A 17,045-nucleotide genomic window follows, 5' to 3' on the forward strand; every position below is an offset into this window, starting at 1 on the left:
TATAATGTCGAATGCTCACTTAATCACCGTATGATTGCATATAGCAACAGAAATAATAGTAAAGAGATCCTTTCACCTTCGATCCCCTCATTTTTTTTATCCGCCGTGTATTTTCATCCATTCGACAATGTACTCATATAATGTCGGGTGCTCATTCGATTCTTAGGTGTCGTCGACTTCTTTCTGTATGAGCACTTGAATTACTTTCCTGTGGTCTGCAATCCCGACCGCCGTGCACGTGAATGAATTATACAATAGCAATCAATTTCTCAAGAACAGGTCCAAAGAAACAAGTTGAAATCCATTAGCAATCAAATTTCTCAAGAGCCTGCAGAACCGTTTGGGCCGTAGATCTCCTTCGCCAACCAATGCGGGACAAGTCAGTATGATCCGAACATAATTTGGGCCATAATTGTTATAATAAGTTTAGCTACAATAAAATTGGATCATCCAACCAGCTGCATGATCCGAACCCGATAAAGCACACAGGCTCATCTATCCAATTATTTCATAGGCTAAGTTTTGAGTACCCTTTGCTAAAACAAATCTGGCCGTTCATCAGATAGAATATAACGGCTTTACATTGGTCTGTTCGGCTTCCACAGGGAACAGAAGGACACCGGTTGCCCCTTCCACCACAGCGCCACCGCCTCTGCCGCTGCCGGCGATGCCGTCCGCATCTCCCAATTTCCGTCGCACTTTCTCAGAATCGCCTTACCCGCTTCCATAGCCTCCTCCCCGAATGCCTCCTCCTCGAAACCTGCCGCTGCCATCCTCTCCTGCCACCGCTCCCTCCCCTCCGCTGCTGGTTCCGCAGTTTCCAGAACCCTCGCCGCTTCCCCTTCCATCACTCTCCTCTCTGAGCAGTCCTTACCCCTGAATGCGGCGCTTGTCGAATCTAGGAACCTCCACAAAAGCTCCGCTTTCTTCGCGAACGCCGCAGGATACCCGTTGTCCGCCCCACCGCTGCATCTGCCGCCTTCGATCTCGCTTAAAACCAGGAGGTCGGGTTCTAACTTCCGCATCGATCGGAGGAACGCCATCCGATCATCGACGTTCCTATGGCAAATTCGGAATTGGGTGCAGATGACTAGGGTTTCGTCTCGGCGGAGAGCTAAGGAGCTAGGCTCGAGATCGTTGGCGTCATCGATCTGGAGGTTGAGGTTGATGGATTTGGCGTAACGAAGGAGATGAGAACGGAAATCGTATCCCGGAGGCGAGACGGAGAACGGCCCAGGCGGTGCGGCGGCGCCTGCTACGGTGAGGCGCACCAGAGGCGGACCTCCTTCGGGACGGCGGGCTATCGCGTCGAGGAACGTCGGCCATTGGAGACCGTGGGAGACGCCGACGTCGACCACGCGAAGGGACTTGGCGCAGCGGCTCGGATCGCGGGCTAGCGTTTGGAGGATGGAGGCGTTGGCGAGAGCGTTAGGTAAGGCGAACCAGGGGCTGACCTCGTGGAACTTTATGAGCGCCGATCGGAAGAGCCTCGTCTCCGATGTAACGAAGGTAACCGCCGCCTCCGTCGTCGCAGCGGCTGCTCCACCTATGTTGGAAATGCTGATCCCGGTGAACAATAGGCGGTTGACGAGAGCGCGGAGTCCATAGGCAGCAAGCCTGTGGTTCACGTCGCCAGAGAGAGACTGTAGCTCTTGGAGCACGCATAACAGGTGCCGAACCCGAGAAACATTCGCCGCTTCAATGGCGGTGGCGCAGGGATTCAGCAACTTCTCCGCCCATCTTGTTTCCTTGCTTCCGCCGTTGCTTGAGGCCCCCGGGCCCCCCTTTCCCTGCACCTTCCTCCCTGTCCCCGCCAGCTTCATATTTACTTCACCTTCCTCCACCAACTCTTCCTGAACCTTCTTGCCAGGGACACCTACTGTCCTCTGCTTGTCTTGGATCGCTGCGGTCGTTTTGCCAGTAGTTGAACTCGTCGGTTTCTTCCTCTTCCTGGAAAATTCAGCTTGTGGAAGCAATTGGGGACTGTTTGCCGTGCTGGGTGTAGATGACAGCGATGGAGTAGTGCAAGTCATGTCGTATTGCTCCTGGCCCTTTGCCCACCATTCGCAGCTAGTGATTTCATTTGGTGTGGAGGTGGATGCTGCTGCACAGGGATCATCGAGGAAGGAGGAGATGAAGCACATGGGCTCCTCCAACCAATCCATGAGACAGTGCTCCTGATGGTCGTTAGGCGAGGCTTTAGCGCCTTGGCCACCCTCGAAGATCATAGTTGTTCAATGAGCCCTCGAGGTGACGTTGAGCAAGGGTGGAAATTTATAATAACCACACTATTGGACAAGTGTGAACAAGAAAGTGGAGAGAGTTACTTCAGAAATAAATTTAGAAGTAAACAATTCATGACAGTAGGGAGATGAGAACTGAGAATGGGATGAAAGTCTACAGGTGATGGTTTCTGAACATTGACCTCTGACAAGGAGTTGGGAGAGCATTGGCCACTGGAAGATGAAGACTAGAGAAGAGATGGTATAAAGGGTGGTGAGTGTACAATTACATATTTAAAACTTGTGATTGTTGTTTTCGTTGGAGGTTGAACTACAAGCTTTGAATTTTCCTAAATCTGATTGGTGCATGTGAATTTATTATGAGTGATTGCGATCTCAATGACAACTTGAGAAAAGGGATCCAAATTCTTTATCATGATGACGTTGAACTCTGCTTTTATTTGTATTCGCAAAGGTCAGAGTTCTATTTTTATCACAAAACTAACAGTTTAATTTACAGGACTTTTTGGATATTAGCTTGCGCTCGTGCCGTTCAATGGTTGGATGAGAATGGAGGTACTGGTACAACTCCACTGGCTGCCAAGAGTGAGGTTAGATCCAGAAAGTTTCTTTATTCTGCTTGGAGATTATATTTGGGCATCATTCGTACGCGGGTTACAATATAATAGAAGTAGCAATATTTTTTAACTTCTAGGATACATCCTCTAGCTTTCCTAGTGCCAATTTTCTATCTGCCTCTAGATGATACGTAGATGGTGTACACTTTTGCTGATGGATATATATGTTGAGCCCATCTCAAGTAAAAAGGAATTCTGAAAAAGTGATGAGCTTATAATGCAATCACTTCTTGGATGAAGCTCTTGGGAAAAAAAAAATTTAACTAAGAAACTTAAGTTGTGAGGCAGATCTCTAAGCAACCTTTGTCCAATCTCTTTTAGGCATGGTTGAGATCTTGGCTGAGATAAATATGAACTTTTTATCTAATAAATCAGTTTGTAAGACAACAAGGTGGGCGGTGGCCAACATGTAGAGGGGAATTTCTTTTTCATGAATAGCTACAAATTATGTGATGGTGTTTTACTTGTGAGGACCTTGGTGAGATAGAAGATGAATATTGAAGCTGTAATATAGCATGGTGGATGGAGACTTCAATCTGCCGCTTGGTATATAGAATAGAAAGCTCGTGAATGAAGCTGTAATAAGGCTAAAAGACATCAGGGTATGTCTTGAAGAATATCCTGTTGCATGGGATGGTCAATCAACTTACCTTGTTTAAGAATCAGAATCCTCTGTTCTACAAATTTTACAGACAGTGGATAATTAATTGTAAATGGTTGGTAACAAGTGAACATTGCTCTATTATTGTTCTGGTCATGTTGTGACACAACTGCATACTATTTTTGTTATAGAATAGATAGAATAATCATTTGACAGAAAAACACAAAGGCTACTCGGAATAATATAAGATCTTAGATTGCTAATCTCCCTCGTCAACTGATGTCTATTATACATGTAGCTAGTCACATGTCTTTATCAATGAAGCATATTACACAGAACATTAACCTTTACACATTAAAATGCAAGTTCCCACTGATTTTGATTTCCCCGTCACTTTCATTGTTTATGGAATGTACAATGGCATCACCGAGCATGCTATATGTTCGTAAAGAATTGTTTCTTTGTATAATCTGCCCCCATGGTGGCATAGTTTTTCTAAATCATTTGGAGTGAGTTCAAGTATTTAACAACTCATGCAATGATTTGAAGCAATCACTGTGTTTGAAACTTCAATTTTTTTGTGTATTCTGTTATCCTTGTATGAAATTGCAAAACAAGTGACCAATTTGTGTATTCTGATATTCTCAATCTTGTCAATCGCTAAACATCTGAAGTTGTATGAGTTGAGTTTTCCATTTGTACTTCCATTAAGACTGAACCATTAGATGGAAGTCAGGAGGTCGGCATCCATTGTCGCTCCACTTATCTGCCACTTAGCACATCATAACCATACTATGGTTTCAGGGCCTATTTACGTCAGAGGATGGAGGCCTAATCAGCAGATGGGGAGGGGTGTCTAATCCTACCCATGTTTACTTGTCTATTGAATGGCAGAGAAGGCAGAAAGGAAATCAAATTTCATTTGCTCAAAGCTGGGCAGACACAGATGATGGATGGACGCAAAGGAGTTTGATGCACATGTAAAATTCTCTTAGAGCATCTCCAGCACCCATCACTTTACTATAAAAAAAACTTTCCAATAATTTATTTTATAGGTCTCAGTGAGCTGTTGTCAAATTATAAAATAATTTAAATTTAAAAAAAATAAAAAGAGTGGCTCCCCAAATCCGAACCTTAATAAAAGGAGCTCCCTACTGTGGAAGGGGTTTTATTCGACACGTCATCCACAGGGAACTTTTATTATGAATCTTTGAGAGCATCTGTAAATGTGGGAGTTCTTATAAAGTGTTTTTATGATCTCAAATTTATCAAAGGCGCATACTATTTTATTGTTTATTAAAGGATGTTTTCTTTTATATATTTTTTCTATTCTATCGTTTGGATTATTTTTCTTTATATTTTTTCTCTTATTTCTCTCTCGTCTTTCCTCCTATGCATGTAATGTTTTTCTCTTTTCTTTCTTTTTTTTTCTTTTTTCCACGTCGATTCTTTTAAAAATATTTTAACATCTCTGAAAAGTTGAAATAAACAATAGATAGTATATTTGAACTCCTTGTAACTTCAAAATTCCACAGGAACTGAAATGAGTACAATCGGAGTATCAGTAGATTTTGGTCAAAATTCATTGATAGGCCTAGAGAATTCCGATTGTACCAATTTGAGTTCCTATGGATTTCCATAGTTGCAAGGAGTTTAAATATATTATTCATTGTTTATTTTGGCTTCTCAAAGGTGTTGAAATGTAATAAGGAAGAATCGTCAAAATTCTCCACATTGGGTCTGATATGATTCCATATCAGTCCAACGTGGGTCTGATATCATTCTATATCAAGCTCACATTAGGCTTGATATGATTCCATATAAGGCTTAACGTGGAAAATTTTGATGATTCTTTCTTATTACATTTTAACACCTCAGAGAAGTCGAAATAAACAATAGATAACATATTTGAACTTTTTACAAATTCAAAAATCTACAGAAACTGAAATGGGTGCAATCAGAGCTCTCTAGGTCTATCAGTGGATTTTGGTCGAAATTCACTAATAGAACTATATAGCTCTAATTATACTCATTTTAATTCATATGGATTTCTGATATTACAAAGAGGTCAAATATGTTATCTATCGTTTATTTCGGCTTCTCAGAAGTGTTAAAATGTAATAAGGATGAATCATTAAATTTCTCCACATTGGGCATGATCATCAAAATCATATCAAATCCACGTTGGACTTGATATGATTTCATATCAGGCCCATCAAGAAAATTTTTGATGATTTTCTTATTACATTTTAACAGCCAAAAACAAAAGTTTTTTAATTGACAGCCAAAAACAAAAGTCAATCAAAAAATTAAACTTCAAATCTCATCAAATTATTCAATTGAAAAAGATTAAACACAAACTCACTAATAAAGGTGCAATTTAAATGAAAAAAAATTATAAATTTAGCAAAAAAAATCATACCTTCTTCTCTTGTTCACTAATTTTTCCGTTCGTTTGAATAAAGTAAGGCGCTGCTTCACTTCAAAAGTTTGGTCACCCTCCGACTTTGTTTTCAAGGTCAGTTGAATTCAATGGTCGTTTGTCGATGGTTTAGAGTAGAAGTTGATATTATAAATAGAGGAGGATGGATCCTCTGATCTATAAATTATGGACCAAGGATGATCTATTTTTTTATATCTTGATTTGGATGGATCAAATTTATTTAAAGGTGAAGTTTATTCAAATCAAAGGTCATCATGCAATAAACCATTTCCTGATGTATAATTATGGATCAGAGGATCCTACTCAAAATAGAGGGAAAGAATGAATGTTAGTGGGTTTTAATTAAAATGGAGGGTAATGTCCATTAAGGAGGAGCTAAAGTAAATAAATTTGTTTAGTCGGTAGGGGAAATAACTTTTTTCTAGGACTGAGTTTCAGCCGAGGTTGGGGATTTATTTTTTTTGGACAATTTGCCCAGGTAAAAGTTATATATTTAAAATTAATTAATTAAATCTTTGAAGTAGAGAACTTTTTTATTATTATTATTATTATTATTATTATTATTATTATTATTATTGATTTTAGGCATCCAAAACGGAAACATGAAGATGAAATTTAGATAGTTCGTCGATTTCTGTCCGCCAAACGAATCCTTTCGCGCATTGACCGACCGCGTCGATTTCGCCGAGGGTCGCCGAAGCATTCTGAGAGTGCCGCATCGCAACTTCTGCTCCCTCCCCCATTCTCCGCAGGACCGTACCAGATCTTTTCTTTTTTATCTTCTTTTCCTCCAACTTCTGGTGCAATCCTCCATCGTCGAGGGCTTCGAAGCTTCTCCTCTATACCCGTGACCCTCATCTTCGAGGTTTGTCCCGAATCTTACTCCCCGATTTGGAAGCGCAAAGATTATGCCTTTTCTTGTAGGGTTTTTAGATTTTGTTTCTCAGTTGCCGGATTCGTGTTTTCTGCCTTGCTGATCTTGCTTTAAGGAAACGATCAAGAGGCTTCCGTAAAGATCATGTTTTAGTATATATCTTATGTTAAAGAATTTGGCTTCGAAATCCAATCTATGTCGGTTTTCTCATTTGCCCTAAATTTCTGTACATGCTTTCCATTTTTGTATTTGTATGCTCGTTTTTTTTTCCTTTCCGTACATATTCTTCTCTTGCTTTCAGTCTAGATTGATGGATTGATTCAATGTGAGATTTGTTCAATGGACTATGTAAAAAATAGATCTTGGGGAATTAGATAAGCTTGCTTTCCAAATGCCATCATGCAAAGAGAACCATGCCATTTGATACCCCTTTTCTTTCTGAAAAGGAGCTGCCGAGGCCATTATTTTTCCACAATACTTGTCTCTCATGCCTCTCGAGCCTGACAACTTTACAGTAGATTCCTGTCTCTCTCTTCAGTCTTCTGCCCTTGCTCTTCCCTCGTGATCATCTCTATGTCTTTGTAGAGATGTTGGGTTGTACTAAATATATCCTGACTCGATCAAAGTTTTTTTTGTCAATGCTCTTCTTCACTGCATCATTTTCCGTAGGATCTCGTATCAGTTCCTAATTTATTCAGAAAAGGTGATTGTTCTCAATTCACAGTAGTAGTGCACTGCGCCACTATGAGTGATCTCACATTTGCTTTTCCAACTGCGTGTTCCTCTTGTCACTTAAAGCTGATGCCTTTCGAACTTTTCTTCTTTGTTTTGTTTTGTTCCCTTTGCTGCTTTTGATTTGATCAGGGGTGTGTGACAAAGAGGAAGGATGATGGAAGGAGACAACTTCTCAGTCTTCGGCAATGGAACCCAAGTGGATAGCAAAGTCTTCCAATCCTTCCAGAAGAGCTTCCTTCAGGTGCAAAGCATCTTAGATCAAAACAGATTACTGATCAATGAGATCAATCAGAATCACGAGTCAAAGATCCCTGACAGCCTCAGCCGCAATGTGGGCTTGATCAGAGAGCTCAACAATAACATCCGGCGTGTCGTCGACCTCTACGCTGATCTCTCCCTCTCCTTCACCAAATCCGTGGAAGCATCGTCCGAGTGGAGCTCCGCAGTGAGGCAACCAAGCCACAAGAGGAGTAGGCCTGAGCAGTGAGTAGTGTCCACGAGACGGCAGACAAATTACGACACGGGGAGGGACGATTTAGAGCTTTGAAGAGAATTGCTTATTCAAATAACAGGTGAGTTCTTTCATTGCTGTAATTATTGTTGTCTGAGTTTAAGAATAGTTAAGTTTCCTGCTATTTTTGTCCTTTGATGCTTCGTGTTCTGGTGTGCGTTTATCATTCCAAGGATTCAGAACCTTGTGGAAACTGTTGAGATGTTTGATGACTTGCAATAACTAGAAGGAAATCAAAAAGAAACATTGCAATAGATAGATAGATTGATAATCAGGTTGAGGGTACCAATTAGCTGAACTTAGTTGGTAGGGAGGGGTCTTACAGATAGATTATCATGATCTTAGGCTCTTAAATGTGAGTGTTGGAGCTTTTCATAATAATAATATTTCTAATACTATGAGATAGATAGCCATTTTTTCCAGAGGAAGAACCAAACTTGAATTTGGAGTAAATGCAGTTGCTAATCCATAATTGTTTTGTCCTACATTTTGTTTGTCCCGTCAACAGGACAGTTAGAATATTGCAGAAGATGTTTCAGTAAAAAAAAAAAAAAGTTGTGGGAGGAAGGAGATGCTTGTTGAGCCTTGGGGACCGACACAAATTCTTTTATGCTCTGTTTCCTTCGAGGTTCGGATTGAGAAGGGAAAGGAATCTCTGCGGAAAATAAATCCTTGGAGTGGAGGAAAAGAAAAGAAATGGGAAAGAAGGGGAAAGAAAAGGAATCTGCAGGGAGAACAAGGGAAAGAAAGGGGGAAAGTTAAAAAAAAATCAGCATGCAAGTGGGGGAGGTGGGCGGCCGCACAAAGCCGCCCTCGCGGTGCCAATCGCAATGGAGGCGGGTGGCCGAGCAGCACCGTCCGCGCTAGCCGAACGAGCGGTGCTGCCTGCGCAAGCCGGACAAGCAGTGCCGTTGATCAACCCTAATTTTGTCGTGAAATGGATATCAAATAATATAGTACCGAACCCCTCTATACTAATTTGGCATAGAGATGGCTCGGATCGTCTCTCACAAGGAATATAGATAATGCGTTCTAGTTTTAGGATTGAGTTGTTAATGGTTGGGGGTTTGGATTTGGGATTCTAAACTATTGACAATGAAAAATAACCTATCTAATAGTTTAACTATGATTGCAATGAACTAAAAACACAAAGGAATTAATGAAACCTAGTTAATCTCATCTACTTGCAATGCATAGAAGACAAAGAAAACTAACTACGAAAATAAATCACTCATGGCATTGGAAAGGAAGAAGACATTACATTATCCTAAGTTACTACATAATTGAAATCAAGCATCAACAGAACATTAAGAACTCTTAATTGCAAATCCACAACTATTAATCAAAGTACTAAGATCCAAAGTATAAGGAATTAAACTATCAATTCATCCTATCAACAACTCAATTATATGAAAATGATCTAGACATCATAACCAGAGAAAATCTGGATTAAGGAAGTTCTTACGAACTAAATTAGGGCATTCCCTAACTTGTTCCAGATCGGATCTAAAGAAGGGAAGGAGATCGGCAATTCTCTGTTCTACGCTTAGAGAAGGATTGGGGGAAACAATGGCTGGCCGGAGCTTGAAATGCGGGTGGAAATGGGGATGGACGAGGTAGGAGAAGCTCTATACCTCAGTGGATGAGAAGGATCAAGATCCAATGGCCAGCGGTGGAGGCGATCGGTGATCTAGAGATTCTCTTCCCGCACGTCCTTGCTCCGTTTCCAAATCTCGATGCTACTAGTGAAGATGCTAGAACGCCGGAGCTGGATGGAGAAGGTAAGCCCTTAACTCTAGGTGATGGATGGAGAAATGAGATGATCGGCGATGGAAGGTGATCCTCTCTCTGTGATCGCGCGCCTTCTTCCTTCATCAAAATCGCGAACACGAGCATTGTAGCTTCTAATTCCTTTTGAAATCGATCCTGATCTACACGGACGACTGTGATTCTTCTAAATCAATTCAACGATGAGATTTGGTCTAAATCTGATCCAAAGGCTCATATCTAAATTAACGGTGATGATCTACTTTCTCTTTGATTTAGATGGACCAGATCATGGTGAATGGCTCAGATCTCCTCAGATGTTGATTGGATGATCTCCTTGTTTAAATCGGGATTTGAGCATCAATTTGGTCTGATATGATCTGAATCCATGATTCTTTGATGCCTACAAGAATAACATTCAAATATTAACATCAAATATCATAACTATGAGAGAATTTATAATTAAGTCCAAACATATATGTAATTCATGAAATATGATATAAACATGAAATTAATTCATGAGGATCAAAAAGTATGCCTAAATAAATCAAAATATCGTGATAAAATGATAGTTATCAGCCACTTGCGCGAGCCGGCCGAGTGCAACCCATTGAGTTGCTTTTGGATGGATTTGTAGAGGTTGGCGAGGAGGAGGTATTCAGTGGTGTTGGGACTGTTGAAGCTGTCGTAGATGTCGACAAACACCCATCCGTACTACTCCAACACGATCATGTGCGTCCGATCCTCTCCCGCCTTCCTCTATGCCCAATGCACATGGGCGTTTGCGCTATCGTACGAGTCAGATTCGTCAACAATGGAGTCGAAGTTGATGTGCTCGTTGCCATTACTGTGATGAATTCATCCGGCCATTATTTGATAACAAGTAAATAGTGAAAAGGATGGCTAATCTATCCATCCTCATAAAGTAAATAACGAACAACTTTTCTCAGTTTTTAAATCCACAGTCCCAAATAAACGGGGCATTAATGTTCTGACTCACAAGAATCATTTCCTCTCTTTATTCAAAAGAGAAACATATAAATAAAGGAAAAGTGAAAATTAAAACATATAAATTGTCGATGTGTGTTATTTCGTGTAAAGATTATCACGTTTAAAATAAATTAGGAGGAAATATTTTTAAGTTTACTTTCCCTCGTTTAGCACGACACACGTAGTATATTTTTCATTAAAAGAATAAAATAAATTAGTGTTGGGAATCAATTAGATATAATTTTAAATAGTAATGTTAAAAATAATAATTTTATAATTAAACATATGCAATAAAATTATTATCATAGTAAATATTTGAATTGTATTAGTAATATACAAATTAATCTTAAGAAAATCCACAATTGAGCAAAGGGTAAAGTTACAAAATTCTCAAAACACCTACTTACCTTTGAGATTTTTAAAGGGCCCACTTAGTTTTTTATTTTTTTCCCTTCGGTTAATCACTGTAGAGATGGATTCAAAGAATAATAATATTACTGTGATATTAGATTTCGAAGAACAGTATGACTGTGGTACTATATTTCAAAATTCAACATCATTATAATATTGATTTTAAAAAATCAGCATCACATAATGGTACTCCTTTTAAGATTTATAAAGTACCAAAGTGTTGTTGATTTTTAAAATAGTATTATAATGATGTTATTCTTTAAAACTCATCTAGTAACATAGCAGCACCACAGTAATTAGTTGGAGGCGTAAAATGAAAAAAATTAAGTACGTCCTTTAAAAATCTGAAAATTATGCGCTGCTTTTGACAATTCCATAAATTTAATTGCGTTTTGATCAATTGCGGTAAAAAAATTGAAGCACTCAACTTAAAATAAGATATTTTATATATATATATAATGATGACTTAACTTTCAATATTTATCATGAGTAAAAGATTTCTATAAAATAGCACTCACGATAATGATTGATTATTTATATTGTCTTAACTTACAATCAACCCAATTTTTTTTTTTCCTTTTTTTATAGGTTTGTTCTCATATGTTTCACAACATATGACATACTTTTCTAATCATACAAACTATCCCATTTCAATTCTTATCCTAAAGACTGATTCTTTTTGCATGTATGTGGTTATTATAAGATGTTCGTGTATTATTGATATCTGATCGTTTATAAGAGGAGTCTTTATCCATGTCATAAATGATGTGATTAATTGATTAAATTTTCAAATGGCGGTCAATGGAAATGCTCACATTCATATAACACATCAAATGCAAGAAACTAGGGGCGACAAAGATTGAAAAGTACCTTATAATTAACTTGTGACTTTTTATAGAGATACGTAGCATTTTTTCCCCAACCTACTCTGCCAAACACACATTATTTTCTAAAACTATTATAATTGTTAATAATAAATTATGCACATGAAGAGCAATAGGGATCCTTTGGTCCGTAATTTATGGATCAGGAGATGATCCATTGTACGAGGACCATTGATTTGGATGAAGCCCACTTTTAAATTGGTAGGATTCATCCAAATTAAAGGTCTACAATAGTGGATCATCTCCTGATCGCAAATTACTGAACAGAGGATCTGTCCTTCATGAAGAGGGGATTAAGTGAGATACTGTCCAAGATCATCATTTTTAAATTTCCTTTTCCCTTTTTGTTTTGTTTCTTCCCGTATACTGATCACTGTTTAAGCTAATAGCCCTCATAATTTTTCTCTTTTCATATAACTTAGAGACGGACTGTGAGACACACCTGGAATAAATATTATCATCTATTGCCACCAAGAAAAAATAAAATCACTTCCACCTTTAGCTAATTTAGCAATAGGTTATAAGATGATTTTATGATTTATTTCAATTCACATAATTTAACGATGGAATATAAGAAATAATTGAGATGAATATAATCATCTTTTACTTAAAAAAAAATAAAACAAAAGTACAGACAAACATTATATTTAAATTGATGAAGAGATTCTATAGTTGAGTATTATAATAATCTATTCAGACAGGTACACTTAAAATTATGTAATTTTCAAAAGAGGCATCTAACATTTAGATTTTTAAACAAATGTACTTATTTTTTATTTTGACCTTATCGTCAACTACTATAATTAATATCACTGTGATACTAAATTTCAAAACATAGTACCATTATGATATTATGATATTGTATTTAAAAATCAATCGCACCACAATGATGTTAATTATAAGGTTTAACAGCACCACAATGGCTTTGCATTTTAAAAATCAACAGTATAATAATGGTGTTAATTTTAGGGTTTATGTAGTATATATTATAAAAGGGCTGCCTTTTGAAAATTAACATTAAATGGTGATGTTTTTTGAATGCAACATTACATCGCAGCATAATAGGGATGATAATTTTATCCAAATTCGATGGATAATTTAATATTCAATCCGAATGGAGAAAGATATGGAGAAAATTTTTATACTCGATTATAGTAAATAATATTCGGATATAGGTATTTTGGATATGGGTATGGAGATGGATGTGATAAAATTCTACCCATACCCTACCCAATATCTGATATATACAGTGGCGGATCCAGAAATTCAAGTATGGAAGGGCGATCACGATGAATAAAGGGTGGTATCCTCCATCTCTACCGGTGGAACCTCATAATATTAAGGGTTCCACCACCGGCAAGGGGGGGGCGACTGCCGATGCCCCCCCCCCCTCCCCCCACCCCCCGCTGGATCCGCCCTTGAATATATATACATATATATAAACCTCATTTTTTATTAGAAAAGAAAAACTTTAGTCCTCTTTTCTTTTCGTTTAAAAAAAAAAAATTTAGTTTGTCTCTTTATCCGGTCATCAACACGTATCTCATCTTCTTTTTTTCACGAAAAATATTCACCCGATCGAAAGAGCGCGAGACGAGGAAAAGCTGACAAATACATTGAAATATTTTTTTTTTAAATGAGAATGGTATGGACTATGGAGTAATAGGATGATGGGTAGGATATGGATACCCGAAACTCCGACGGGTATGGGAATGTGTATGAAAGTTAAATACCCGATGAGTATAAGGATGGGTATAGATATAGATATAATAAATAGGAATGGATACGAAGGATATTAAATTCTACCCAAATCCTACCTATTGTCATCCCTACATTAAAAGGGATAAAATGAAAAATAAACATGTCCTTTACTAAATTTGAAAATTAAATGCGGCTTTTGAAAATTTAACAATTTTTAATGTGCCTTTGATCAAGTACCGTAAGCTATATAAAACTGTAAGCCATAGGTTGTAAATGTGAAATGAATCTAAAACCTTTGTTTTTGTAATAAATAGACAAGTACTTTAAACAATAATAATATAAATATTTTATTGTCAGTTCGGTCGATGGGGTTGCATATGTGGCCATTTCTTTCATCACACACACACACACATGGTGCACCAGTAGACATGATATTCCTAGGAATCACATCAAATCTACCTTTCATGGCCTAGAGCAAATCTCAAAATTAAGTCTAGTGGAAAAATTGAATAAGAATGGGTGGCCTTTCACAGTTTAATCAAAACTCACATGGTAGTGTTGCCTCTCTAGGGCACACAACGATGGTAATAAAAGATGGTATTCGTCATCCCAACGGTTTTATTCAGTCAAACCTATGATCATATGTGAAAAAATAATAAATCAGGCAGCTATAAAACATTTTTTCTAAATTTTACCGAGATTCAAGCTTTTGTCCTATAATAATAATTCTATTCCGGGGGCTCAAGAACACACAAGGAGAACAATACACGAGAGGAAGAGATTAGAGTTGAGAAGGAGATTGATGTGTGCATACAGTCACACACCTCTTTAATCCACCTAAATTGAGTTTTCATAAAGGCATGTTGATTGCCATGTTTTTTGTTTTAGCTTTGGGTTTTCTATCGTCTCGATTTGTTTGGATAGATTCTAAGTATGATTATGCTTCAAAGAAAAAATTATTGTGATAATTTTCCTCTGCGAGGACGGGTCCTTGTCTCGGTGGTCCTTGGATTTAATCTTCCATCCAACACTTGTACTGTACTCATCCATGAGATGGAAATGACGACCAATTGATCTTCAATTTAGCCCAGTTCTACGTTTTCATGACAAGACATGCAATAAAAACACGATGGCCTACCACTTCTGGTCTATACCTCATAATTTTTTTAATAATTCAGATGTTTAAACTTCACCTGATTAAACTATATTCCTCTCTCAATCCGATTTAAGAAAGTTTTTATCCATCCTAACGAAGAGCTCAATATCATGAATCGTTAACATATGAATTGAAGTGTCATGTGTGAATTTGGAATCCTCATTACAGGAAGCCCATTCATGCCTCGTGCTACAATCCTTTAGCTTTTACTTGCATGAGGAAGGGGACCAAATCAGTACTCTCAATTAGTAAAAGTGTCGGCACGGAGTCGGTCACCACTTAAATCATAAATATCTAAAAACTCATCTGTCATATATATAGGGCCTTAAACGAATTAAATTGAGTTAAGTTTTATAGTATTCAAATTTATTTGATAATCAAGTCAAATAAATCAAGTCTAAAATGAACTAAATTGACTTAAATTTAGTTTATTTAGTTGTTATCGAACTCTCAATTTAAATATGCTTAATTATTTGAAATTTGATTATTGAGTTGATAATAAAATTTATTTATTTATTTTAAAATTTTATTTATTAATTTAGCATGCTAATAAAAAATTTATTGATGAACATTATTTATAAATATTGCTCACGAATATATTTATGAATATTATTCATAAATATTAATAAATAGAATATATATGTTCAAATTTATTTATTTAATTTAATAAGTTATTTAAATTTATTTAATTAATTAATCTAATAAATATTGAAAGCTTATTTATGTATCCCGCAGCAAAGTCAGCAAAGAGGAGTAGTTCACTGAAAATCTTTTACACTGCAGGGAAGAGAGAGAGGAAGAGGGTAATTGGTCCCGTACCTGTCTACTGTTTCCACATGCATGGAAGCCAAACAAATAGGGTACGATATTTATGAAAATTATTAATAGAAACAAAAATAAAATGTACTAGGAAATAGGAGACTGAAAGATGATATATCTTCTATTTGGTTGTTAATAATTTAATTGACAAGCCACGACCCGCTACCTTCATCACCCGATCACCGTCACCCAACACCAACGATATATATATATAAATATGCATATATTTCTGTTGAGTTTTGTCATTTCTCAAGAACAGATGGTTCAGTCGAGTCGATCGTCTCTCATCCAAAGCTCTTTCTTTTAATTTTGATTAATTCCGAAGAGAGGACAGAAGAATTGATTGTGTTTCTTCTCTTATTTGTGGAATTTGTTGGCTTCAAAATAGAGAAGGATGAGTGAGAAGGAGGAGCGCGATTTGATGACCGTCGATTCCTTCTCACAGCTGCCCTTCATCGGCGGCCGACTGCCGGCGGCCTCCAAGCTCTCCTCTTCCTCCTCCGGCATCCGCCTCTTCGGCATCGAAGTCGCGCGGCAGCCCTCATTCGACGGCGACGTAGCTGATGAACGCGCCGGTGCTAAAGGCGGGGGCGGTCCTGATGGAGGAGCAGACGCCGGCGAGAGTAGTCGTACTGCTACCGCCGCCGCCTTCAGGAAGTTCGAGTGCCACTACTGCGGCCGGCAATTCCCAACGTCGCAGGCGCTCGGCGGTCACCAGAACGCGCACAAGCGGGAGCGCCAGCACGCAAAGCGCGCACAACTCAACCAGTACTCCGCCGCCTTCTACGGCTTCGGCCACGGCCACCGCCAACTCTACGGCGTCATGAATAGCTATAACCACCAGTACTCTGCGATCCCGTCGCGCGTGTCCGAGGCTAGCTTCTCCGGCAGCTGGCGGCTGGCGGCGCCAGTGGCTCAGCCCATCAACGGCAGCCCGTTGCCTGGTCGAGGAGGAGTCTCCCCGGCGATGCCTTTACAGCCTTTAAGAGCAGAAGGAGCAGTAGCAGCAGGTGGAACTAATATTTCGACTGCTATTATTTCTTCTTCTTCTTCATCACACCAATTTATGATCCGGAATTTGAAAGAGAAGGTGAGTCTGGATTTGCACCTCTGATCATCACCATATTATCCTTTATCTTCTTGTCAATTGAATTCTTTACTTATTCAAAGATTGAGAGGAGATATCTTAAACTAAACCAAAAGATTAAATTTAGCTACTCGTTTGTCTGTATGCCATCTTCGATCCGGGCTTTAAATTATGAGATCTAGTCTGGGCAATTAACAGTTCATCTT

General features: G+C 38.4%; 2 protein-coding genes and 1 long non-coding RNA gene across 4 annotated transcripts; 2 read left to right on the forward strand and 1 right to left on the reverse strand.

Moving 5' to 3' along the window:
• Positions 1-386: 386 nt before the first annotated feature.
• Positions 387-2,482, reverse strand: LOC122047770 (protein NODULATION SIGNALING PATHWAY 1-like). Its single transcript, XM_042609239.1, has one exon. The coding sequence runs from the start codon at positions 2,226-2,228 to the stop codon at positions 579-581; it is 1,650 nt and encodes a 549-aa protein (XP_042465173.1). The 5' UTR covers positions 2,229-2,482; the 3' UTR covers positions 387-578.
• Positions 2,483-6,486: 4,004 nt separating this feature from the next.
• On the forward strand, positions 6,487-9,666 carry LOC122047771. 2 transcript variants are annotated; one of them, XR_006130656.1, is made up of 3 exons: positions 6,496-6,769; positions 7,643-8,085; positions 9,524-9,666. It is a non-coding gene; the product is annotated as an uncharacterized LOC122047771 (long non-coding RNA). The 2 variants fall into 2 exon arrangements; XR_006130655.1 differs by lacking the exon at positions 9,524-9,666 and having other exon boundaries at positions 6,487-6,769; positions 7,643-8,159.
• Positions 9,667-15,897: 6,231 nt separating this feature from the next.
• On the forward strand, positions 15,898-17,019 carry LOC122049659 (zinc finger protein 8-like). The gene has a single exon (XM_042611017.1). The coding sequence runs from the start codon at positions 16,147-16,149 to the stop codon at positions 16,864-16,866; it is 720 nt and encodes a 239-aa protein (XP_042466951.1). The 5' UTR covers positions 15,898-16,146; the 3' UTR covers positions 16,867-17,019.
• The last annotated feature ends 26 nt before the right edge of the window (positions 17,020-17,045 follow it).

This window comes from Zingiber officinale, chromosome 2B (genome assembly GCF_018446385.1).
Source record: "Zingiber officinale cultivar Zhangliang chromosome 2B, Zo_v1.1, whole genome shotgun sequence".
Taxonomy (NCBI): Eukaryota; Viridiplantae; Streptophyta; class Magnoliopsida; order Zingiberales; family Zingiberaceae; genus Zingiber; species Zingiber officinale.

Bases quoted from the DNA above. Each gene is read 5' to 3' on its own strand.
- LOC122049659 (XM_042611017.1), top strand. From the start codon at position 16,147: ATGAGTGAGAAGGAGGAGCGCGATTTGATGACCGTCGATTCCTTCTCA.
- LOC122047770 (XM_042609239.1), bottom strand. From the start codon at position 2,228: ATGATCTTCGAGGGTGGCCAAGGCGCTAAAGCCTCGCCTAACGACCAT.